This window comes from Lynx rufus, unplaced genomic scaffold (genome assembly GCF_022079265.1).
Source record: "Lynx rufus isolate CCGP_SWC_20201006 ecotype Redwood Valley unplaced genomic scaffold, mLynRuf1.p SCAF_4, whole genome shotgun sequence".
Taxonomy (NCBI): Eukaryota; Metazoa; Chordata; class Mammalia; order Carnivora; family Felidae; genus Lynx; species Lynx rufus.
The window spans coordinates 118,845,452-118,872,462 of NW_025814856.1; the positions used below are offsets into that span (position 1 = coordinate 118,845,452).

The window sequence follows — 27,011 nt, forward strand, 5'->3', positions numbered from 1 at the left end:
AGAAATGTATACCTTTAGGATGAGGGTTTTTCTTCAAAATGTACATACTTGATACTGGGTAGAGCAGCAACTACCAGTATTGACATCTAGTGGCAATAAATCCTCAGCTCTGTGGCAGTGGATACCCTGAATGGAACGGATCCAAGTGGGCCCAGGAGAGTTCCAGGGACCATGAGGACCCTGCCTCCGAGGGAGGAGACAGGGCCCTACAGGGACAGATGCCAGGGATGTGCTGCTCTTTTGGATGTGTTGCCTCAAAACTTAACATTTACGTGCTCAGGATATGCTTTTGCTGACTGATGGTAACCTCTTGGGCTCGCTCTAGGAAAGCATACTTTTGTTATTGGGAAACTGATTGGAAACTGACTGGGCTGGAACCAATGAATGTCATTAAAGAATATCCCATAAGCAGGCCTTCCACCTGGGTCCTGTGATGCTGGGGACTTTGAAGGCAAGTGACAAGACAAGACAGAACGCTCTCCTACTCCGCCAAACAAATTTTTTTTTTCCTTCTTTGCCTGTGGGGTGTGATATAATAATAGGAAAAACTGGATGTGAGATAAGGGGGGATTTTTCTGTATATCCAAAACTGTGCTAAAATTAACACTTGTATTTATTGTTTTTTAAAAATTTTATGTTTTTATTATTTATTTTTGAGAGAGAGAGAGACAGAGCATGAGTAGGGCAGGGGCAGAGAGAGAGGGAGACACAGTATCCAAAGCAGGCTCCAGGCTCTGAGCTGTCAGCACAGAGCCCGACGTGGGGCTCGAACCCACAGACCACGAGATCCCAACCTGATCTGAAGTCAGATGCTTAACCGACTGAGCCACCCAGGTGCCCCTAAAATTAACACTTTTGAAGCAAATTACATTGAATTATATATGCTCAACATATAAAGGTTTCTAAAAGATTGTGCAGTAAATAAAGCAAGATACAAAACAGTATTTATATTATGATCCCATTTGTGTTAAAATTAAATATATATACATACAAATGCAATTCTATATCTATATATAATATAAAAATTATAAAAGTCCTCACTAGGTAGACAAAAAGCAGGGCGTCCAGCATGTAGGGGACTTCATTTTCATGGTGTATTCATCTGTGTTTGAAATTTTATGTATCTCTCTTTAATTACATACATGTTTTATTTTTATAGGAATGAAAAAATCTTATTTTTTAAGGCAGATAAGTATTAGGCTATTATGTTAATGATGTCAATAAATGTTGAGTAAATGGTTAACATTTTAGGTCTCTGTTTCTGACTTGCTTTCACTTTCAGGTGCCACATTTGTTCCTTTTCATAAAGCAGTCATCTTAGGATGACCCCCCTCTCCCTCTCCCTCCCTTCCTCTCTCCCTTCTTCCCTTTCACTTTCTCTGATTGTAACTTTTCATTGTGAAATTTTAAACGTACACAAAGCAGAGAGGTACACAAGGGTTCATTACGTTATTCTAAGGATTCAACAATTAGCACATTGTTCATTCATGACCAAGCTATCCCCCACCCATATTCATTTTTTCGTGGGACCAGGCAGTGAATTACTTTGAAACAAATTCTAGACGTTGTGTATTTTCATCTGTAAATATTTCAGTATACATTTCTAACAAATGACCCTTTTTAGGAACAAACCAGATTATTACACCTTAACTAATTAGTATTAATTCTTTCATACCATCAAATCTTCAGTCAGTGTTCAAGTTTTTTGGCTTCTGTTGGGGAGGGGAATGTATGTATTTAGTACTCATTATGATCCAAATAGGGACCACACATTGCATTTAGTTACTGTTTTGCTTACAGTCTGTGATTCTGCCTTTTTCCCCTTTTGTAATTAATTTGTTGAAGAAACTACATCTTTTTGTTCAGTAGAGATTTTCACAAACTGGATTTTGCTGATTGTGTCCTGTGGTATAGTTTAATACAGGTTGGCAATTACTTCTTACTGCAAAAGATGAGTTTTTTCCCACTGCACTTTTCCTAATGTATTACGAGATACAAAAGGTAACTCTCCTTAATTTTGAACCCTACTTGTATAAAAAAGCTTGCGACATCACGAACTGTTATAAGTCATACAAAAGGCAGGTCTAAGTGAATCTTATCCATGGTTATTTCTCCTAAAGTAATAAAAGCTTTCTTAAAAATCATCATTCAAAACTGCCAGAGCATGGCATTTAAACACCCTCCAAGCTATAAAGTAGAAAGTAACATCCCTTGTAGTATTCCTTTAGGTGATTTGTCATAACTGTTATTAGGAAATAGGAAGCTCACTTGATGCATTCCTTCTGCCTTTCAAGCTTGTTATTTGTAAAGAATGTAGTGTGCAAAATGGGTTAAATATTAGTTTTGAGATTGTTATGTGAGAGTCCTGAACAGAACACTGGTGAATAAGACATTGGTTAAATTCTACAAGTTAGAACAGTGCCTAGCACAGAGTCCATGTTCTTTAGTTGAATGAATGAAAATATGAATGAATCCTTAGTTTAAACACATAAGCATGTAAAACATACTTTGGAATAGGAAAAAAAAAAAAGTCCTGAGAAAGTGAACACATAATGAAACAAGTTTTCATTTTTGTGATAGAAAATTCTCATCAAGGCTATGAAAAATTACTCTTCATTAGCACTTAGAGGTTCTGATTTATTAGCTTTTGTCCCTACTTGTCTTTTTGTAATCTGAGTAAATATTCTTACAATTAGCACAAGGTTATGCTTCCTGTACTACAAAGCTAGGCTACAGTGAAAATTAAAAAAAAAAAAACAACCCACACCTATCAAAATGGCCAACATAAACTATAGGGATAACACCCCCAGAAACTGGTAGGTGCTGTGATGTCACATCATGGTGGTGATTTGCATTTCCTAGTGGCTAATGATGTTATACCACTTTTCATGTCCTTGTTTGCCATCTGTATGTCCTTGATGAAAGGTCTCTGTGTGTGTTTTGCCTATTTGCTAATCGAATTCTTAATTTTTTTTTAATGTTGAATTTTGTTTTTGTTTTTTTAAGTTTATTTATTTATTTTGAGAGAGACCGAGAGAGCTTGTGTGGGGAGGGACAGAGAGAGAGGAGAGGAAGAATCCCAAGCAGGCTCCTCGTGGTCAGTACAGAGCCTGATGTGGGGCTCAGACTCAGGAACCGGAGATCATGACCTGAGCTGAAATCAGGAGTCAGACGCTTAACCTACTGAGCCACCCAGGTGCCACATAAATGTTGAGTTTTGAGAGTTCTTTATATGGTCTAGGTACAAGTCCTTTGAAGGATGTGTGATTTGCAGATATTTTCTTCTAGTCTGTCATTTGTCTTTTCAACTTCTTTTCAGGGTCTTTTGCAGAGGAAAGGTTTTTTAGTTTTGGTGAGGTCCACTGTATAACCATTTCCTTATGTGTATTATCCTTTTGGTATCGAGTCGATGAACTCTTCATCTACGCCTAGGACCCAAAGATTTTCTCATATTTTTTCCTAACTGTTTTATGGTTTTGTGTTTACATTTATTTATTTATTTTTTTAATTTTTTTTAATGTTTATTTATTTTTGAGACAGAGAGAGACAGAGCATGAACGGGGGAGGGGCAGAGAGAGGGAGACACAGAATCCGAAATGGGCACCAGGCTCTGAGCTGTCAGCACAGAGCCCGACGCGGGGCTCGAACCCACAGGCCGTGAGATCATGACCTGAGCGAAGTCGGATGCTTAACCGACTGAGCCACCCAGGCGCCCCTGTGTTTACATTTAAATATATGATCTGTTTGAATTAATTTTTGTGGAAGGTGCAAGGGTCAGGTCAAAGTTCATCTTGGGCCTGTCGATGTCTAATTGCTGCAGAGCCACTTGTTTAAAGGCTGTCTATACTTCATTGGATTGTTTTTTTATTTAAAAAATATTTTTTTTTTGTTTATTTATTATTGAGAAACAGAGAGAGACAGAGCGTGAGCAGGGGAGGGGCAGAGAGAAGGGGAGACACAGAATCTGAAGCAGGCTCCAGGCTCCGGGCTGTCAGCACAGAGCCTGATGCGGGGCTCAAATTCACAAACCGCGAGATCATGACCTGAGCCGAAGTCGGACGCTTAACCGACTGAGCCACCCAGGCGCCCCCTTCATTGAATTGTTTTTACACGTTTGTCAAAAGTTAGTTGGACATCCCTGTATAGGTCTATTTCAGGGTTTTCTGTTCTGTTCTGTCGATCTGTGTACCTCTCCCAATACTGTACTGTCTTGATTACTGCAGCAGGGGGATTCTTTTCACTCTTTTGTACTTTTTCAAAATTGTTTTGGCTATTCTAGGGTCTGTCCCTTTCCATGTAAATTTTAGAAGAATCTCATCTGTGTCTTCAGAAAATCTTACTGGGATTTATACAGGAATTGCATTAAACCCATAGATCAGTTTGGAGAGAACTGATCTCTTTACTGTGTTGAGTCTTTCAATACATGAACGCAGTACAGACATATACTTATGTAGACATATACAGAGAAGTGTAGACTTCTTTGATTTCTTTCAACTGCATCTTGTAATTTTCAGCATACGGAATCTACGTTCTTTGTTTTTGAGTTATCTCTGTAATCAGTTGTTTGATTAATTTTCAAACATTTCATGAGGACTTACTATGTGCTACTACTGTGCTTGGGGCTAGAAATATAAAAATGGAATAGAAAGCCTTTGAGAAGAGCATGTCGTCTGAACTGATACTGGCTAAGAGCAACAAAGATAATTTTTTCCCTCCAAAATAATTACAGAGAAGATGGAAATCATCTGAGATTTATCATTGCCAAAAGTACCGCTAGATAGAATGTTTGAGAGCACAAGCTTTGAGTTTGAATATTGAAATGGCCAATAGCTCAGTCTGTTGGCTGTTTGGCTTTGGGCCAGTTGCTTAAATTAAGCTTTAGAAGCCTTACTTTCCTTATCTGTAAAATGGGACAGATAATTAATTGACCGCTTCCTTAGAATTGTTGTAAAGATTAAAGAAAAACATATGTAAAACGCTTGTCACAGTGCTCTATATAATACAGTTATTTTTATTGTTAATTTCATCTCCTATCAGGGCTAAGGAAGAGAAGACAAGGTAGATGAGTAAATAGACAAAGGTTGAACCTGGGGCAGTGGTGGTGGGGGACAGGATGCATTACAATCAAAGAGCGATTATTATAAGAGAACACAGGAATTAGATTTTCAAAGAGTCTAGCAGTCTCTCTTTCTTCAGAAGCCTTTTCCCACATGGAGAACAGTAGGGATCAGTTAGTTTAAATTTTTAATTCTACTCTGCCTGGCTTCTTCCTCCACACTAGATACAGTCATTAGGCCCAAGAAGTCATTAAAGTGTTTAATAAGGTTATTAAATTGACTGACTGCTGCTGCTGAAGCAATTTTCAGAGGAAATCCATATGATTGTAGGTGTGGAACTCGGAACTGTCCTCTGCGGCTGACAAGCTGTCAACATTCCTTTGAAGGATGGTGGGCAGCATCGTGAGGGATGCGTCTAATTAAGAGATTATAGGTGAACCTTGGCTTCCTGGGTGTGCTATTCATAGCTGGAAGTACGGCGAAACTTCACTAATTCCTACTAATTGCGGGGTGGGGGAGGGGAGGCCCATCTGAATTATAGAATATTTTAAAATAAATGTACTTTTATTACTTTCAAGTACATATTTTAACTCCAACTAGGCAAACAAATTGTCGTCTGGCACAGGTCTTCGGGGACCCAAGTTATTGAAGCTATCAGAATGATTTTCAATTATTTCTATGTAAATAGGTGCTTCTAGAGTTCTTTAGGGTGCTCGAAAACAGTTTGTTCTCATAGATCTTAAACATTGCTCGCGTAGCCATATGCTGTTAATTGGCACACCCTTAGAGGAAGGGGTTTGGTAAATTAAGATAAACTTTAGACCAGCTGCTAAATAACTTCTCATTAATTCACGGAGTCCAAGAACCCAAGCGGATGAGGATTTTATTCCAGTTCAGGTTGGATCTTGTTTTTTTCCCGAAGGCAGTTCATTCATTCCTGCAGGCATTCATTTATTCATTAGGTGATATTAATGGAATGCATTGGCTGTGCCAGGCGCCCAGGTCGGCTGTGACGGCTTGGGCTACCCTGAAGGACCTCAGTGTCCGACAGAGGGGACCTACAGGTATCACAGCACAGTAAGCTGTGGCAAGTAGGGACAGTGCCCAGGATGTGCCCGGAGATGTTAGGGGCTCGGAGGAGAGTCAGATGAATCAGACTGGGTGAACTGCAGGATTTCCAGAGACTGAGTTGCATTTTGAAAGAAGAATTGGAGTTAGCAGACCATGAAGGCTAGAGGAAGATGATGATGAAGAAGAAAGCGGAAAGTGGGGTAGGGATCGCAGTCCAGGCAGAGGGAACAGTATGTTCAAAGGCATGGAGGGCTGGACTGGCATGTCATGTAGGCGACCTTTGTTTTGCCTTTGGCCATGAGTAGAGTGAAAATCATGTTGTGCTACCTAAGGAGTCTGAACTTGATCTTGAAAATTATGGCGCAGGTTTTGAAGGACTTTTATCAGGAAAGTGACATCCCCAGATGTGTGCGTTGGGGCCATTCTTGTCTTAGTGTGGGGGATGAACTGGGTGCAGGCGAAGTCTGGCATAATTGCGTTTCGGGCGGGGTTGCTGGAGATGAGATGGGGGAGCAGGATGGGGTGTGTGGCAATGGTATAGACTCTGTGCTCGTGAGACTTCTAGGCAAGAGGCTGGAGATGTGGAGAGACGCCCAGGCTGGATTGGGGATGGAATCATCAGCTCCTGCTGGGTGCTCGAAAGCATATGTTTGCATGAGATCATCCTGGAAGTGCATCTGGGTGTGAAAGACAGCAGCTGGGGGTGGCTGTCAGGGCCCTAGCGATGTTTAAGAGAGTGAGAAGGGAAGAGCTCACCATCCACAAAAGTATAGGGATATTTAGCCCTCCTACCAAGTTAAAAATTTTCAAGATTGAAAAAATAGTTGGAGTTTTAGCACCATAGTTGACTTTAAATGTGCATTTAAAATGCATTGCTGTTCTTGGGGGGCCCAAGTGGCTCAGTAGGCTAAGTGTCTGATCCTTGATTTGCCCTCAAGTCATGATCTCACGGCTCATGGGTTCAAGCCCCATGTTGGGTTCCTCTCGGATTCCCTGTCTCCCTCTCTCTCTGCACCCCCTCACCCCGGTCAAAAATAAATAAACATTAATGCATTGCTGCTCTTACAAGACTTTTTTTCCCCCAGCAAAGTTTTAGAATATGTATTCAACATGTCCTTCCCTATGTAAAGAGTAGACTTTAATAAGTAACAATAATAGCAGAGTCTGAGAATTCCAACCCATTGAGATGAAGAAAAGACTTTTTTACTGTAATTTTTCATTATGCTGTCCATCCCTTCTATAAATATTATGAGGCACTTGCTCTGAGCAAGTACTGTGAAATCCTTAGGTCAGTCTGAGTTTTGCAGAAAAATTACAGTGTTAGCGTGTTTGCTGCTGGGTTCTTAAATTAATAATTTTTTGTACTTTAAGAAACACATACAATTGGTTTAGCTTAATTTTTTATTTCCAGTGTCTGTGGGAAGGTCTCAATGCTTTGGGTTTATTATAAACATTTTCCTTTCTGTGTAATAATACTTTACCTTCATGTAGTACTTAATGAAAAACTTCCCAGGGTTTCCACTGGTGTTTTATAATTTGATACTCGTAACAAATAGCTGGGATATTGTTCGAACAGGCATTATTCCCATTTTCCAGATGTGGAAACTGAGGCTCAGTGAATAAGTTCATAATTTAGAATGCAGCGAACCAGAATTTATCCCTAGTCTTGTGACCATAAATTCAGTGCTCTTTCCATGAAACGGGACATGTTACTCAAAGCTTACATGTTAACGGTTGGGCTGTAGCAAGCAAATAGTGGGGGGAAATAAAAGCCCCCCCTTTTTTCCCCAGAACTATTTGTCATTGCTACCATCATCGATTAATAGAATGTTGAGTGGTCAGGGGCGTTGTGACACTGTAGTAACTGTGGGTTTTATAGTTTTAGTTTAGATTTTTTTTTTTAATCACAAGTTTGTAGCACATTGACAAATGGATTTCCTTTTCTTTTCATTTTTGTTTAGTCTGTGTAGAGACCCACTATTTCAGTAACAGGTGCATATCTTCTGCTATTAATATAGAACACTGAAGGGCACGTGGGTGGCTGAGTCAGCTAGGTGTCCGACTTCAGCTCAGGTCATGGTCTCACAGTTTGTGGGTACGAGCCCCACAGCAGGCTCTCTGCTGTCAGTGCAGAGCCTGCTTTGATCCTCTGTCCCCCCCTCCCTCTCTGCCCCTCCCTAGCTAGCGTGCATAGCGCGCTCTCTCTCTCTCTCTCTCTCTCAAAAATAAACATTTGAAAAAAAATACAGAACAATGAGCTGTTGGAAATATTTAATTCCCCTTTTGGTATATTCAAGAACTTCGGCCTCTCCAGTGGAAAAGTGGAGTTGCCGGCACCCTGTGAGGGCTCATGGCCCACATGTGACCTGATGACTGGGTGCCTTCTGGCTGTAGGGTGGTGGAGGGATGGAGTGGGGGCATGCACAATAACCTTGCCTGCTGTTATCAATGTCCTGCCTTGCTCAGTGTAGGCATAGTGGTGATCAAGGCCCATACTGCTTTTAGGGGTTTTCATTAAAACATGAAGACGTTTTAATTTTTTTTTTTTAATTTACATCCAAGTTAGTTAGCATATAGTGCAACAATGATTTCAGGGGTAGATTCCTTAATGCTCCTTACCCATTTAGCCCATCCCCCCCCTCCCATAACCCCTCCAGTAAACCCTCTGTCTGTTCTCCATATTTAAGAGTCTCTTATGCTTTGTCCCCCTCCCTGTTTTTATATTATCTTTGCTTCCCTTCCCTTATGTTCTTCTGTTTGGTGTCTTAAAGTTCTCCTATGAGTGAGGTCGTATGTTATTTGTCTTTCTCTGACTAATTTCGCTTAGCATAATACCCTCTAGTTCCATCCGTGTAGTTGCGAATGGCAAGATTTCATTCTTTTTGATTGCCAAGTAATACTCCATTGTATATAGATAGATAGATAGATAGATAGATAGATAGATAGATAGATAGATACCACCTCTTCTTTATCCATTCATCCATTGATGGACATTTGGGCTCTTTCCATACTTTGGCTATTGTCAATAGTGCTGTTATAAACATTGGGGTGCATGTGCCCCTTCGAAACAGCACACCTGTATCCCTTGGATAAATACCTACTAGTGCAATTACTGGGTCATAGGGTAGTTCTATTTTTAATTTATTGAGGAACCTCCATACTGTTTTCCAGAGTGGCTGCACCAGTTTGCATTCCCACCAGCAGTGCAAGAGAGATCCTTTCTCTGCATCCTCGCCAACATCTGTTGTTGCCTGAGTTGTTAATGTTAGCCATTCTGACAGCTGTGAGGGTGGTATCTCTTTGTGGTTTGGACTTGTATTTCCCTGATGATGAGTGATGTGTGGAGCATTTTTTCATGTGTTGGTCGGCCACTGAAAATGTTTTAATTTCCTTTTAAACCAGAAAAATAAAATGAACTTTCAGATCAAATGAAAGGTTTTAATATATAATATTAATATATTCCTCTTTATGTCAGTGTGGTTATAAAGTATGATTTTTGATTTTTTTTTTTTTTTTTTTGGTGTATGTGGCAGAAAGGTCTCATGAAGGCAAAAGTCCCCAAGGCCCATGAAAGCCAGAATGCAGCCCTAAGTGTGTGTGGGGGGGAGGGGGGAGGTGCATGGTTTGGAAAGATAAATGTGGTCTGCTTTGGATTCTGGTCTTCTGTTCCTAACCTATTTTCCCTTCTGTTCATTGGTTCATTGATGATTAGTCCATTAAGAGCTCTGGGTGTGTGAAAAGTACTGCAGGGAAATGAGTTACACACACACACACTCACAGGAGACGGAAATGACAGTTAGACTAAGGGCAGGGTGCCTGGGTTTGTTTCAGTTTCCATCTCTGAACAGTTTCTCTTACAATTTAGAATGTACTTTTGAGAGGCGCCTGGGTGGCTCAGTTGGTTAAGTGTCTGACTCTTGATTTCAGTTTGGGTCATGAGCTCACGGTTGGTGAGTTTGCAACTCACGTCAGGCTCTGTGCTGACAGCATGGAGCCTGCTTGGGATTGTCTCCCTCACTCTCTGCCTCTCCCCCACTTGCTCTCTCTCTTAAAATAAATAAAAATAAACTTTAAAAAAGGGGGTTTGAGAAATAATGGCCAAAAGAGCATCACTATGTTGTCTTATTTTTATTATCTGTCTTCTAAATGACTTAATACATAAAGAAAAGCTTTTAAAGTAAGACTTTTGGGAAGATTAACTCATAATCCCTGTATCCTTCAGGCAGGCAGTGGGGCAGAAGTCTCAAATTCAAGAACTAAGTATATGTTGCCTTAGAAGGTGAAATTTGAGGGGCACCTGGGTGGCTCAGTCGTTTGGGCGTCCCACTTCGGCTCAGGTCATGATCTTGCGGTCTGGACCGTGGGTTCAAGCCCCGGGTCGGGCTCTGTGCTGACAGCTCAGAGCCTGGAGCTGCTTTGGATTCTGTGTGTCCCTCTCTCTCTCCTCTTCCCCTGCTTGCACTCTCTCTCTCTGTGTCTCTCAAAAATGAATAAACGTTAACAAAAAATTTAAAAAAGGTGAAACTTCATAGGTGTCAAAAGGGAATGTGAGCTGTTTTTTTTCGCCTTTTTAAAAAATGCCCTGGGCTGAAATATGATCATTTTATGATCTGTGTAACAGAATAGAGGTACTCTGTCCAGAAAACACCATCATCTCTCTTCTGCTTCTGCTCTACAAACATTCAGAGCCTGCCTCTCAGATGTGCCAGCACAAAGCAGTAACAGAAGCCTAAGATTTCAGCTTTGATGCCCCCCCTTTTTAGATAAAAAGTTGAAATATTTAAAATAAAATTAAATTTGGGGCACCTGGGTGGCACAGTCAGTTAAGCATCCAGCTTCGGCTCAGGTTATGATCTCACAGTCCATGGGATGGAGCCCCACATTCGGCTCTGTGCTAACAGCATAGAGCTGCTTAGGATTCTCTCCCTTTCTCTCTGCCCCTCCCCAGCTCACTCGTGTTTTCTCTCTCAAAATAAATACATAAACTTAAGAAAATTAAAAAAATAAATTGAATTAGGGGTGCCTGGCTGGTTCAGTCGGTAGAGCATGCAACTCTTGATCTTGGGGTTGTGAGTTTGAGCTCTATGTTGGGTATAGAGATTATCTAAAAATAAGATCTTTAGAAAGAATTTGGGGCACCTGGCTGGCTGAATTGGTGGAGCGTGCAACTGTTAATCTTCGGGTTCCCACAACCCGAAGTAAAGTACACTTACTTTAAGTAAGTGTAGAGCTTACTTAAAATGAAATCTTTAAAAATAAGTAATAAGATTTAAAAATTCAGTTAGCAAATTTGTGATCAAGTGAATAAATTAATACTTTCAGATTTATCATGCCAAACATAATAATCGTTTGTTGTATATGATGTCATATTTTTATACTAAGAATATTTAGTAAAGAGCACTTTTTGGAAAGCATTGTGTTTTAAATTTTACCCTGTATTTCCAATTTTTGTTATCTTTTGAAAGGAACAAGATTGTCTACCAGGTATTTTTTTAACATCTCTTTTTACTCGTAACATGAGGTTATTAAGAAGGTGAAATTATTTACTATATGGGAAAGTGTATTTAAAAAAATAGAAAAGTATTGGATAAAAGGGTTTCATCTTTCTAAGTTATTGCTGCTTATTCTCATGAAGGTGGGGTGCGTAGAAAGTCATTTTCATCTTCCGTTGCTTGCTTATCACATGTCCTTTGCCACTCTTCTATTTTCTTCTAGGAAGGGATTTATCAGGTAGGGCCTATAGTTTTTTTATTTCACTTATTTATTTATTTTTATTTATATTTGGGGGGAGCGCAAGAGGGGGAGGGGCAGAGAGAGGGGTACAGAGGATCTGAAGCGGGCTCTATACTGACAGGCTGACAGCAGTGAGCCCGAATTTGAGGGCTCGAACTCACGAACTGCGAGATCATGACCTGAGCCGAAGTCAGACGCTCAACTGACTGAGTCACCCAGGTGCCCCAGGGCCTATGGTTTTAACGTAGGGAGATGAAAAAAGTAAGAAATGGCTGCTGTAAAGAAAGTGAAAAAAAGAAAGAAAAGTAAGATTTGAGAAAAATCTGAACATATTTCACGATTCAAAATGACACATCAGTTACTTTCTTACGGTCTTCATTAACCTGTAAGACTCCCTAGAAGGACCCCCAGGTTGGATTTACACCATTTTAAAAATTCCATTTGTGGCAGAAATGCTCTTGGACTTCCCATAGTGCCTGATTCATTAGCTTTACTTCTTGTTTTTTAAAGAATGAACAACCACGCTCATTTCAGTTTTGTTCCAGTACTGTGTGCTTCTCTCTTCTTTCCAGCCCTGCTTGCGATTCTGAAACATATTCCTTTGTTTATGATGCCTTTACAGGAATTTGTAAGCGTCTGGGTTCGAGATCCTCGGATTCAGAAGGAGGACTTTTGGCATTCTTATATTGACTATGAGATATGTATTCATGTAAGTATTCAGTCAATAGTCTGCAGAAATCATGGCAGTTTTTAGGTATCCTGCATTTGATGGGACACACTGTTATACTTCAAATTGATATTTGTAAAAATGTTCCTATCTCAAATAACTGACTTTGGATGATTATAACTAATGCCTGTGTCTCAAATGGAGTAGTAAGTTGGTTCCTTAAGTTGGAAAATTACTCATTAGAATTGCTTATTGTACCTTTGCTAATACTAATATTTTAAAGTTTATTGCCTTCATGTATGAATATGTGAATACATCTAAAATTCACAGTTAAAGTGTATTTATAGCTCATTAATGGTATTTCTTTATGATCTGTTATAGCATATTTCTGGGTAATAGATTGCCTGATAAATCTTAGGTTTTAAGAGGATATAGAGCTTTCTGGGAAACTGATGTGCAGTGGTTATATATGTAGAATAAGAAAGTGGAAAATAAATATGTGCAATTATTTTGCCTTAGTCTAGATTCATAATTAACATACGTAAATAACTAGAAATGATGTACTTTATTTGGAAGTAATACTTTATCATAATCTCGAGCATTTTTGTGTGGTGTATGGCCTTCTGTAATCATCTTGAACAAGGGTCAGCAAACTTTTTTTGTAAACACTGAGGTAGTAAATGTCTTCAGCTTTGGAGTATACATTCTGTCTCAAAACTACTCAATTCCACTATTGTAGGGCGAAAGCAGTCCTAAACAATACACAAATGAATAGATGTAACTGTATTCCAATAAAACTTTATTTGCAAAGCTAAGTGGCAGGCTGGATGTGGCCCACAGGCTATAGTTTATTGGACCTGATCGTGAAGATAGGTTCCTTTTCCCATCTGATTTAGTCCAGACTTCTCTTGGGAGCATAGACTCAGATTTTATCTGTGACTGTATGCAATGTGAAATAAAATCTAGCCACCTTTAATCTTCCCATTGTAAATAGTTAAATTGATAGATTAGACACCCAGGCATCAGCCATAAAACTTTTTTTTCTCTCCTTTCTTCCCTTTTTTTTCTTTCAAAGTTCTCCAACTTAGAAAATAAAAACTCAGAACTGCTTTTTTTTTTTTTTTATTTTTTTTTAGAACTGCTTTTTTGATGATTGTGTTGAAGACCACTGCCAGGGTATACCTTGTATTTTGATTTTGTTTTGGTTTTACTCATAAAATCCCACCAGATATGCGTTCTGTGTGGAAAATTATGAGTATGTAAGAGTAAGCATTTGGAAATGAAACGTAATTCTTTAGTTGCCTTTTTAACTTCTTCTGAAAAATTTGTGTGTCCTTATCACACTTCATGGGAGACATGAAATTTAATTATCCTCAGAGAGTTAATGAAAGCGTAGATTTTTTTCTCTGCTACATAAGTTGCATTAGGTGAATTCAGAAATGTCTGTCTCAAGCCAGAAATGATAGATTCCACAAATATTATTTGGTGGTGTTCTGGCGTGTCTCTGAAATGCTAATACATTGACAATGACTAAATCTTCTTGGCTTGGGAGATAACAGAATAAGCAAACAGATTTAGAGGAACTTAAAAATTAGTGATCTCAGCATAGTCTGGTCCTAACTATCCATACCTGTTTATGATTAGGAATGAGGTGGGGGGCCGGGTGGGGGGGACTAGAGAGCTCTAGTCAGCCTCATTTAGGTGCTGTACCCATAGGGCTTTGCAGTAGAGAAGCCGGTAGTTAACCCATTTAAATGAACCTCAAGAGAAATGATACCAGGTGACTGTGGAATCTCAGCATTTATTTAGAATTGTAAACTAGTGAACTGTATATGCTCTCCTAACCTTGTCCTGCAAATGAAGGACTTATGGATGGACCTTTGTCTGGCATAGGTACCAGGTGGATCTCCAACTGACACCCACATTATTGACATCCACAATAATCCAGAACAGAGAAATGAAAGGGAGTTGAAATTGGTTCAGTCCTACCTGAGGTGTCAGGAGTCCCTGCAGTGGCCTGGTCCTCTAGAGGACACCTGCCCAGGCCTTGTTAGGACACTCGTCCTGGTGTGAACGGTCTGCTGACTCCGTCCCCAGGGGTCACTTTAGAGTGAGGCTGTAGTAGGCTTTGAAATTCACATACAGAATGTTACTGTGCCCCAGACTCCATCTTGTGCGTTTTGCTGCCGTGTTGTCAAAGGTGACAGGCTTTAGACCAGTAGCTCCTTTGGGGGCAGATCTCTTCATCTGTCTGCATTCTGAAGTTTCCTGAACTTTATCAAGTTTAGGAGAACCAGGAGCTGTGCCGTACCTTTCATGGGGGTGGGGGTGGGGGTGGTTTAAGAACTCAGGCACATAGTCACTCACGTTCGCTAAGGGAAACAACTGCTGGGTGCTTAGGTGCTAAGTGGTAGGATAATCATGATTTTTGAAAGAATAAAAATCTTGGGGACCCAAAACACTCTCATTTGGCAAGGTAAAGATCATGAAATAGAAGTTTGAAATAAATGTAGAGAACAGAAATCTTACGAAACCATTAGTCAGGTATCTGCCAGTCTCTTGTTTTACACAAAGGAGAAAGGAGAAACATGTATTTACTGGTCTTGGGTTTACTCCGAGGAGAAGCATTGCTGTTCTGCTTAGGATGGGGACTCTGTAGGTGGCTTTTCCAAGTCTGCCTTAGGGTAGCTGGAAGCAAACCGACATCTCCTCTCTAATAACAGTATTAATAGATAACATTTGTCAGATACTTACCATCAATCCTTACGACCACCCAGTAAAATAGGTGTGTACTACTTCATCCCCCCATTTTACCACTCAGCAAACTGGAGTTTAAGTGACTTGCCATATGGCAGGGCCAGAACTGGCACGTGGGTTCCCCACGGGTATAATTGTCCCTGCGCACCACAATCCTCTGTCTACCTTGGATCGCACTCCCTTGCACATCTAGTAGAGAAGGAGAATGCTCTTCTCTTGTTTAAAAGTGATACCAGGGGGCGCCTGGCTGGCTCAGTCAGTAGAGCGTGAGACTCTTGAGTTCAGGGTTGTGAGTTCAAGCCCCACTCTGGGTGTGGAGCCTACTTAAACATTAAAAAAAAAAAAAGTGATTTCAGGATGCCTGAAAACCACCAAACCTGGCAGTTTGTGTGATCTGTACTGATGGCCGTTATCAAGGATATGATGGCTTCTTGTGGTGTCGTGTCAAGGGCCATAAGAAGGTGTCTCTAATTCCCAAAGGCTTCTCCAGCCTCATGGATGGACGGTGTTAAAATGGAAGGGATGACCCCGAGTTTTTATTGGTCATTTAGACTGCAGGATTTGTTTAATTTTTATGATTCATCTTTGAAAGCAGTACTAATAGGTGAGCAGGAGGCTACCTCAGGACTCAGGGGACGGCAGGGTCAGGCTTTGCCCCAGGACAGCACTGCGCGTTGATGTCATCCCGGCTGTTTTTCAGGGATGTAATAGATAGTGGTGGGCTTTGTGCAAGATTGGAATCTGGCACAAGTGCAACTGTGCTTTCGGTTTCTTTAAATCCTATGCAAATGAACATGGGCACATTTGGTGAGTTCGAGATGGAGGAAAAAACATTTTTTCCTTAAATGGGGCTTGTATTTTTCTTTTTCTTCAAACAGACCAATAGCATGTGTTTTACAATGAAAACATCCTGTGTGCGAAGAAGATACAGAGAATTTGTGTGGCTGAGGCAGAGACTCCAAAGTAATGCGTTGCTGGTGTAAGTGATTTAAATAAGTGATACTGGGGAGGCTTTATTATTTTATATTCAATATTTTAAAATTTGTCATGCATTAAGATACAGAAAACATGAAGGATTTGATAGGCTTCTTGATTGCCATCTATAGCTTTAGTTAGTTTTGTGGCTGCTACATCTGAATACAAAATTTATCACTTGCATTTCACTAACCTGTTGAGTATTGAGCATGAAAGCCCTCAAAAATTTTTAAAAATGGGTTTTTCTTTAAGTTAATTAATTATCTTATACCCTTATTATATATACCCTGTAATATATACAACTATATGATAATTATAACATAATTTGCTTTCGCTTGGAGAAATTTTGTCACTAACCCACCTTGATTTGATTATTAAAAAGTTTTTTTTTCTTTTTCCTAAGGCAACTGCCAGAACTTCCATCTAAAAACCTGTTTTTCAACATGAATAATCGCCAGCATGTAGATCAGCGTCGTCAGGGTTTGGAAGATTTCCTCAGAAAGTAAGTGTGCGGAAACTCTTGCGGCCGTACAGGAGTTGTAAGCAAAGTGCTTTGCAAAAGTTGAGTGTCCTATAATTATGTGGGGGAGAAGAATATCACTGTTCCAGATATTAATAATCTAGAGCCTAGTTCAGTAGTTCATTTCCTATATTAGAGCGCCATCTTGTGGCTGACATCTTATCGTGCACATCTGGGACCACATCTTCTAGAAGGAAAACAATGAGCTAATTGATTCTGGTAATGAATAAATCTGTGGTCCTTGAAGCTGTAAAGCAGAGCCAAATTACTAAGGAGTTCAGCTGACAAAAGTAAAATTTGCGAGGAAGCAAACGTGCTTTATTAAAAAGGTGCTACTTAAAAACTATCTTTATTTACAACATTTTGGATCGACAGACCAAAATCCGTTCTCCAGTGCATTGGCTGCTAAGTGATACTGTTCTGGGCTCTTCTAAAGGAAGACTTTAACTCTCCTCTTTGGAGGGAATGTTTATAAGGGAGTATTTATTGGTGGTTGAATAGTCCCGGTGGGTTATTAACTCTGGATTGCTTGGTGATGGTAGGCAGTGCAGTTAAAACGACTTGAATTCTCACCGCTATAATTTCTTTCTGTCCCCACTCCGGAATGCTAGAATACCCATCCTGTGAGACAACACATTGGTTTGCACACAGATGCTGAGGCCAGACTGTCTGGGTTCAAATCTTGGCTCTGCTACTTATGAGCTGAGGGGCTGGGAGCATTTTCTACCTCCTGTGTGCTTTTGTTTTTTTTCCATCTATACAATGGGGTTAATAATAGTATGTACTTCATATAGTTGTTGAGAGGATGAAGTGAGTTAATGAATAGAAAGCACTCACAATAGTGTGACATGTCATGTGTGGTATTGGCTGTTATTGTTTTGATCCACTTAAACATGAAATAGCTTTGAGCTAGTTTTTTAAACTTCCCATTTTATAGATAAGGAAATAGGCTGAGTCATAGGACTGCTGGTTAGTGGCAGGGCCCAGCTTCCTAAGCTGTCTTTCTTTTTCTCCTGACTTCAGGGTCTGCAGTAATCTCCTTTTGAGTTCATTCACTCCATGGGACCTTAGAGCCAGCCTGAAATAATATACTGCCTTCTCCCCATATGGCTCACTCATAAAGGGTTTGGATATTAAGTATGCACATGAATATTAATATTTATTTCCATTAAGTTGATATAGTGTCTTTCCTTGGAAGGGGTCATGGAGACATACAGAAATATCCGCGATTATAAATTGAAGGAGGGCCAGAAAGGAAAAAGAACAGAGGAATAAAAATGACAAGAGACCATAAGAACCCATTAACCAAGCCGAGTCCTCAGAAAACATTACAGTGGTATTCTTTTGGGTATCACAGGCATGACGGAACAAAGGCCTGGTCAACTTTTTTCTGCCCGTTTCCTTTGGAGACCGCTCTGCTTTTAATTGTTGTCTGTATGAGACCCAGGTGGCTGATGGCGTCTCCCTTAAGATGTGGCCCCAGTTGTCCAAGTTGGCCGAATGGCCCGTCAGTGCAGATGCTGTTCAGGAAGCTGCAGACTGGCCATTGGCAGTGGGGCCTGGGTGGGGACAGCCAAATCCTGCAGTCCCTGTCAGCACTGGGGGGCCGCTTGTCTTCCGTAGAGAAGTCTCCTTTTTGGAGGTCAAAGAACAGCACGTGTCTCTGTCTTTACATTGAGTTAAGCTCAGGGCATGTGTTTTTGACCAGGAATCACTTTGCTGCTTTGAATACGACCCTTTTTCCACAGTTGATCTGTCAAATTAATGACTGAACGAATGTCATTTGGCTGCAGTGCGCTTAGGCTTGTGCTTGGTTATTTTTACATACTGTGTCGTTTGGCTGTTTGCGGATTGAATTTGATGCAGACGTCATAGCAGCAAGTATCCTGGATCAGGAGCTTGAAGAGCTGGGTTCCAGGTCTCCTATAAGTCACAACTCCTAATTTTTTTCTGGCCATCCGACCTTGGAAGAGTCACTTAATTCTTGTGTGCCTTTGTTATAAAGGGTATGATGATGTAGCACATTCACTGCTGCCCTAGTTGGTTGTGTCGTTACGATGATGCATTGGTAAGGACTCTGGAAACCTATTTAGTAAGTGACTACTTTGGACTGCGCACAATGGACACCAATCCTTATCCACTTGAAGCTTCCATTCTAGTGGGAAAGTCCTATGTACTTACCAGGGGATGGCTAGGTTCATTAAAATTGGGTCTGGGTTACCATCCAGAAGTCAAATCAGAGAAGAGACAGCAAGTTCGCTTGTGGTGTCTGTTCCACTGTGGTGTGTGAACATTAGTCTCCAAGCTGGTGAGTTTCACATTAAAAGTGAAGCTGGTGCTTCTACGTGGTTTGAACCTGAAGGAAGCAACGAGTCTATAATACCACACGGCCGGATTCACCCCCGACCTAAATGGCCTAAATACCGTGGCCCCTTCAGGTCCTCCTCACCCTCCATTCTGTGTCCCTCGGATTCGGATGCATAGCTTTGTCCAGTCTGTGTAGAAGTAGCAACCTTCCAGCTCTTTTCCCCTGGGATCCCCTGAGCCCAAGTCCATTTTGGGAAGCGGGATGTGACTTGCAACTCGGCGGTCTCAGTGCCATCTCAGCACCGTGTCCTGACCCCAGCTTGACATCCCCTGAGGCTCCATGATGTACCTGCTAAGCAGTGGTCACTGTCAGTGGCCTGTACCTTGTTTTTTGTGTAGTACTTCTAGGAACTTGAGAGGGAAGATACCACAGCACTCAAATGTGATATATACTTGTGCTGTAGATTTATCACATGTATTTCTTTTGATAATTTTATTTTTTTAAACTACATCCAAATTAGCATAAAGTGCAACAGTGATTTCAGGAGTAGATTCCTTAGTGCCCCTTACCCATGTAGCCCATCCCCCCCTTCCTACAGCCCCTCCAGAAACCCTCTGTTTGTTCTCCATATTTAAGAGTCTCTTATGTTTTGTCCCCCTCCCTGTTTTGATCATCGCATGTATTTTTTAAATCTGGTTTTTATGTAAGTTTTGAAGTTATGAACCAAGAAGAGTATATATGTTCAAACCCTTTAAAACCAAATTGCTGCTGTCTCTGTACATGTGTGTGTATACTATATATATATTCATCTTAAGGTGGAGTAATACTTTCTTATTAAAAAATTTATGTTTATTTTTGAGAGAGAGAGAGAGGGAGAGAGGCAGACACAGAATCCGAAGCAGACTCCAGGCTCCGAGCTGTCAGCACGGAGCCTGACGCAGGGCTCACCCATGAACCGTGAGATCATGACCTGAGCCGAAGTCAGTCGCTTAACCCACTGAGCCACCCAGGCGTCTCAGTAATACATCTTTAATAACAAAGTACGCATCCAGGCCAGTCTTCATAAAGGAGTTGGAAAGTTGTTCCTTTGACTAGGTGCCAAAGAATAATAATTTATACTGTTTATTGAACACTTGCTATGTGTCTAGCTTTTTGCATGTTTTAGCTCAGGTCCTACAATAATATTAGGAATTGGGTATCATCTCACTTTTATAAACAAGGAAGTTAGAGGAAAGGTGGAGGCATATTCATTCTAGGATCTGGCAGGTTTATAATTAGTAGAACTCTTACATGATAGTTAAATTTGGTCAGTATGAGTGTGAGATTTTTCAAATACATTCATTTTCCCTCAATCTTGGCTATACTCTCCCGTTTGGATTTTCCCTCCCTAGCTAATTATAAATTGTAAGTCACTTCTGCTAATAGTTATGGGAAAAGAAAGTTATGGACTAAAATGATAAACTGTGTTGGTAAGTCCCTAACTATAAACATGGCAGTCCTACTAATTTTTTGTTTGATTCATATCATGAATGGGAGCCAGCTTTCCTTTTTTGCTGAATTCATCCCATTAATATAACTACGTGTGCCTTACAGTGTAGACTTTTTATTACAGCTTTGTATTTCTTAAAAATTTAAGGAATATTAGTTTTTTGTGAAAGGATACCATGGAAACACACACACACACACACACACACACACACACACACACACACACAATATAAGTCTTTGTGTTCAATAGAGGGCACCATAGCACAGATCATGAATGTCTTCGGAGAAGATTTGTAGGTTGTTTTTTTTTCCCTCATGGTAAGAGGTAAACAGGCTGACTTAAATTCTTTCTCCCCTACATCCAACTGCGAACCTTCCACACTATACACATGTGTATATATCATTATATTGGGTTCAGTAGACAGGGCATCCTTAGTTAGGATTAAATGGTTTTGCATAGCTATATATTGTTCCCAACTGAACTGGTATATAATACACCTAATAAAATCAGGTTGAGGAAAACCAGATTTTCAACTGTGTCCAATTCAAGGGAAAAACAAGATTTGCTTTGTTTAGTTTAAATTTGTTATGGGGAAAGGAATAACGTTTGACTCATGTTGTAAATATCTTTTCAGAAATCCCTGTAAAATTCTAGAGGCTATTTGTTGCTCCTTTTGTAAAGGCTTGAAAATTGTATACATTTGTTTTTATGGAGGCTTATAAAGATGACATTTTATTGACCATTTTACAAAGTACTCTTTATATTAAGTTTGAAGTTAATTTCTGCTGTTAGATTTGTTTGTGGAAAGTGTGGTATGACTAAGGTAAAAATAGGATTTGACTATATGACTAAGGTAAAAATAGGATTTAATACTATGATGATGGCAGTCACAACGTTCTCTGAAATACAGTAAACCAGGTGTTACTTAAAATGAAGTGGTTACGCTCACTGAACCAGATGGGAAAATGCTTTCAAAATTTTGTATTTTTAATTGTGAAATGAATTATCTGAGTAAAAAAAAAAATCATAAGTACATTAAAAAATTATTTTGCTTCTTTAAAGGCCATACCCATGGGGTATGGTAGGATACATTTAGCCAGCCAGCGGGCATTCAGATGTACTGTCTTTGAACTCCAGGCCTGTGTGGTGTTCAGATCTTGCCTCCCCAGCCACATTCTCCCACTTCAGAATTGTGAGCTGGGTGTGTGCGGGCTCCCTCTCGCTTTTCACGGGCATGTCCTCCAGGTGGCAGTAGCGAGCAGAAGAGAAAACACTGGGAAATAATGAGTCTAATGTACAGTAAAATTGGAAATTGAATTATAGCTCAAGAAAAAGGACAGTAGCCTTGAGGTCCCGATCAACCTGGACTCTGATCACTTTTGTTTGCTGTACCCGTGTGTTAGGTTACCAGCAAGTTAATAACAGCGCGTGAGCAGTTCAAGGCTCAGTAGAATTGCTTTAGACGTGAAATAAAGCTAAAATGAATTTGTGTCCAATATCATTGGCATTAGTGCTCATTACTTTTGTGGTGTAATGCCTCGAACCATCTAAAATCAATTTTAAGGATTACCCATTATTTTATAAAGAAAATAAAACACATTTCCAACAGAAATAAAGCAGTAAGTATAATCCTGTGAGCAGTTACTTGTACCCTGGCTGGCAGGAAAACCACTGACAGACAGAAGGGCGCAGGAAACACTCCGTGCAAACTTCACAGTGGATGCAAGTTCATATTAATGGTCTGTTGCCACATAAATCTTCTCTTGATTTCAAGTATTTAAAACAAGAGTGGTAAACATTTGTAAATGTAGAAAATAAATCTCAAAGAGTAGTAAAAGGGATTTACTACTTTACTACTTGTACTTGGTAAATTAATCTTTACCATGTGACACGCTCATCTTCTGGGAGAAGCCAGGGCAGAAGACATGGAGGGAAGGGAAGTATTTAGCTGCTTTGCTTGAGAGTTTTGCCCTTTCAAAACGCACAAAGCTTTTCATTTTCCTTTTCGTAGGTCCAGTAAAGAATATTTTCCCAGGCTACATTTGGTAAGCCTGTCGAAGCTGCATTTTGGTTGTGATACTGTACGTGTTTAGACTTTTGCCTCTGTTTTATTTTGAAGAAAAGGAAATCTTGTAATGACCTTGGATTTTAAGTAAATTAATATGCATGGCCAGAAAAGATTCACTTTTCCTAATTATTTGTGGAAAAATGCAGACTATAAGGCAAGGTTCATTTGGCCTGACATACATAATCTGTTTTTCTTAGAACTCTCTATGAAAAATCCCATGTTGGGCAAAATTATGCTCAGGTTTTAGTATTTTAGTTTTGTCCCTTCCATCTGGTCTGAGTGCCTTGTATTATATCTTTATTGAACTATTTGTAGAGACTAAATTATCATACATCAGGATCTTCCCTGAAAATACGAAACGGGTTTTTATTAAAAATAAGGGTGTATTCTGACTTCATTTCCCCTCCCAAGACATGCATTTCAGAAAGAAAACCCACATTCAGTAATAATATGAATTTGAGCATGTATGGATTTGTTAGAGTCGTTTTTAATTTTCCGTGTAGTTCTGATGCACTGGTTGAAATCTGTACTCGTTGTAAACTTTGACATTGAATATGGGAAGGCTAGTATGTACTTACCACAGAATCATCATGGTTTAAGTATAGATATGGTAAAATTAGCTGGGAGCAATTTTATTTGATGGCTTATTTTAATAACATGGATACACAGTGCTACTGCAGAGTATGGAGAAATTTCTCGCCAATTTTAGGTATTCAAAACAAAGCCACCTCTCAACTTAGCTCTTGTAAACATGTACATAAGTATACTTGTAAAGTTTTAAAATGTAAAACATGCTGAGAAACGTATTGACTTTTTAATATAATTTTTAATGGCAGTGGAAAGTTTTGATGTTTGATGACAGCCTAGCCAATAAAGATCACAGAACAGACATGCTGGTTGGCAGTAAAAAATTTTTTTTAAGTAGAATAAATTTCTAGGACTATCAGCAGAATCTTTCCATAATTAATCCACACGGTCATAACAGATGGTTAAATTGAAGAAACGTCCTTGAAGTTATTCTTTTAACAGATGTTGTTAACTATTAGCTTCGTGGTTTTACTCACCTAAATTTCCAAATAATTGAATAAAAGTTAACATATGCTTTCATCCTTTTAATAGGCAGAGTCTGTAATTGATGCAAAGTTTGCCATAGTAGAGAAATTATTGCGGTGGCACATTTCTAACGTTTCTCCTCTCTCCTGCCCTCGAATTGTCCACCCCTGTTCACTGAGGATGTCTCCTTGTTTCTTTTGCCCAGGGTCCTACAGAACGCGCTTCTGCTCTCGGACAGCTGCCTTCACCTCTTCCTGCAGAGCCATTTGAATTCGGAAGACATTGAGGCCTGCGTCTCCGGGCAGACGAAGTACTCGGTAGAAGACGCAATTCACAAGTTTGCCTTGATGAACAGACGTTTCCCTGAAGAAGATGAAGAAGGAAAAAAAGAAAATGATATAGATTATGACTCAGAAAGGTATCGCCTTGCATTTTCGAGTTAACGTGTATGCGTCTGTATGATACAGAGCGCGCGTGTGCGTGCGCATATACACATACGTGTGTGTATATGCATACGCACCTCACTGTTTTGTTGATGTAATACTAAGATAATGAAAAAATTAATTGACTGAGATTTTATTGAGCTGTGACAGCTCATCATAGTAGTCTTCACACACACCTCCACACTGAATTAATGAACGCAGTAGAAATTCAATTATCTGCATTCTGATTATGTGACTTTCATTTAGTCAGACTTGAATTATTCGCGTTTAAATTATCTAGCTAAAAAAATATCCAACTGCACTCCAAATGGCTAATTAAAAGTCCAAATTTCCTGTCTCTCTTTGTGACTGGAGATAATTAAAGTTCTCCTCTGTTACTCAGGCTTTGAGTGTGTTGTGAAAACCAATTTCCTCTTTTTATTATTTTCCCCCTCTCTTCTTTTCCAGTTCATCCTCTGGGCTCGGACATAGTAGCGATGACAGCAGTTCACACGGATGTAAAATGAGCACAGCCCCGCAGGAATCCTGAAAAAGAATTCTGATGTTACCATCTTAGGAATAGTGAATTATGTCCAGTCGTGGAGAAGCAAGCTCACTAATAATAGCTTCTTACCTAAAGCTCCCTGTCATGATAGTAGGTATTTAATTAAAGACGTTGGGTTGTTTATTAGTGGTATTTTTATGTTGTCTTATTTTGGATGAGCTCCTGTAAAAAGCTAAAGGCCCGCGAATGCAACTCTCCTTTATAGGCAAACATTATCGGTAAAACTAGATCCTGTCCTGAACTGAAATGCCACATACATTTAGAAGCACCGAGTTGGTTTTACTGAATTTGAAAAGATAGGTAAATAGGCAGCATTGAAAATCCAGAGAGCGCCTTCCTTCTCGTGTCAGTGGGACAGCGTCAGCATAAACCCAGCTTGTATGATCTTAGCCAGTATGAAGACTGACGGCATCGACCGGACGGCCTCTTTCAGACATGTGGCTGATGTTTTGTGGGCACCTCCCCTGCACTGGCAAAACACTTCGCTTTGGGTGTTTGAAATATTTTAAGAAGCTTCGCCTTTCCAGTATTTTATTTCACACGTAGATGGAAAATGTACCTTATTACTAGAGACATGGTAAAATAATGTTTACGTCTTACATGAAAACAGAAATCGTGCTCGTAATTTTGCTCATATTTGCAATATATAGATTCAGAAATACATTTGCATTGTTCACATTCAGCTTTAACACCTGGTTTCTGGAAACAGGTACTGTGGTTTCATTACCGGCGTGTAATTAGAATTCCAGGTTGACTGTTTTCTGACTAAATGTGCAATTTCTTATCACTAGATAACTTTCAGTGTCAGTGGTGGTTACTTGTTACTTATTTTTAAGTTACGAGTGGGATCTTATAAAAAGTAATACATTTAATGTTTTCAATAAACATTCCCATCATTTAGAAAAGAATGTCAACTTGCTAATTTAAGAATTATTTTTCAAGAGCCTTTCTTTTAAGGCATCTGCCTGAGGACTGGCGCAATTTAATAAAATGTCTTCTTTGTTAGTGGCCCAAAGATAAAATGTCTTAGATAAACTACATTGAACTTCAAATTTCAGATGAGGCAGCGTTTTCTTGAGATAATTATCCAAGTTTCTTCTCTGTTGAATGGTGTGAAGTGTCTCTTAAACTACCACGAAGACACTTTCACGTAACTGCGATAACTTGTTGCTTTAATTAAATGTTACCTCACCTCATTTTAACTGGGAGTTTAAGAGTGACTGTATTATTAAAAAGCCTTTGAAGTGCTTGTAACTAAGAACAGAAAATAAATTAAATTTAGAGCAAGAATGATTTCCTTAAGTTTTCCTTTTTTGTTTTTGTTTGGTCTAAAACAGTATTGAACTTTTGTAAATATTTTTATTTAATGTATCTTGGATCTTGTTATTTTATCATCTAAGACTCATTTTAACACGGGGGCGGAAAAGATGGAGCAATTTCTTTTTATCTTGCTAACCTGTGAAGTTTGCCATCTAGTCATTTAAGAGCGATCCCCAGCTTGTTTGGCAATATGTGTCTGAATTCACATTATTTCTGTTTTACAGCAGTTTTCAACAGCATGTAATGTGCCACCAATTGTCATATTTTTAGATGATGTAACATAGCCATTAAAGTTGATATTAAGTAATGCCTAATACTGTGGTATGTAACCTTCACAAGATCATCGTTTTCACATTAAACGTGAAAAAATCAAGCTCAGTTTGTTGGATCACTTATTTTATAGAAGAGAATCCATTTTTTTTTGACTTCCACCTAATTTCAGGGTGTTTTTGAGCAAGCAGTAAATTTTAAAGAGAAACTTTGGTAAGATTTGGTTTACTGCTCAGTATAGTTGTACACATTTGAGGTTTTTAGCCTTGGGTTTGGTTGTTTTGTAAGCACTGGCTTCTCATTTTCTGCAGCTGAGATATTTAGGTAAACTTCAGCCCCCAGTGGCCTTCTTGCTATGTTCAAGTCTCTTATTTTTCTCTGGCGTAATTTTATAAAGCTTTCTTTGGGAAAAGAAAGTAGTTACTAAGTAACTAAATTAAGTCGATGTTTACTTAAAACTATTTTTAATGTAATCTTGGATGCTTTATGATTTACATACAGCAGAACTGTATTTTCCTGGCTAGTTCTTAAAGGGTAAATGATTCACCTATAAAGCCAGTGTGTGTGTTTTGTTTGAGAACTGGTTTTATATATAACCCGGAGGTGTCAACAAGGAAAGTCAACAACCTGTTACTTAGGGCTTCTTTAAAGTCTCACTTGGAAGAAAGTGACTTAGATTCTAGTTAAAATTACAAGTTTTAAAAATTACCAAGGAAAAGCAGAAATGTTTATCTTT

At 39.4% G+C, this 27,011-nt stretch overlaps 1 protein-coding gene and 1 long non-coding RNA gene across 5 annotated transcripts in view; one reads left to right on the forward strand and one right to left on the reverse strand.

The window, feature by feature from the left end:
• Nucleotides 1–26,378, forward strand: part of SNX10 (sorting nexin 10) — a 75,338-nt gene extending 48,960 nt beyond the window's left edge. For all 4 annotated transcript variants that reach the window (XM_047096406.1, XM_047096405.1, XM_047096404.1 and 1 more), the window contains exons 3-7: nucleotides 12,484–12,570; nucleotides 16,164–16,264; nucleotides 16,664–16,762; nucleotides 23,904–24,116; nucleotides 24,589–26,378. In XM_047096406.1, the coding sequence (XP_046952362.1) occupies nucleotides 12,484–12,570; nucleotides 16,164–16,264; nucleotides 16,664–16,762; nucleotides 23,904–24,116; nucleotides 24,589–24,670 (582 nt within the window). In that variant the 3' untranslated portion in view covers nucleotides 24,671–26,378. The remainder of the gene's footprint in view (nucleotides 1–12,483; nucleotides 12,571–16,163; nucleotides 16,265–16,663; nucleotides 16,763–23,903; nucleotides 24,117–24,588) is intronic.
• LOC124524251 (uncharacterized) lies at nucleotides 23,452–24,311 on the reverse strand. Its single transcript, XR_006965185.1, has 2 exons — nucleotides 24,219–24,311; nucleotides 23,452–24,061 (listed from the first exon to the last, which is right to left on the reverse strand). It is a non-coding gene; the product is annotated as an uncharacterized LOC124524251 (long non-coding RNA).
• Nucleotides 26,379–27,011: the final 633 nt, after the last annotated feature.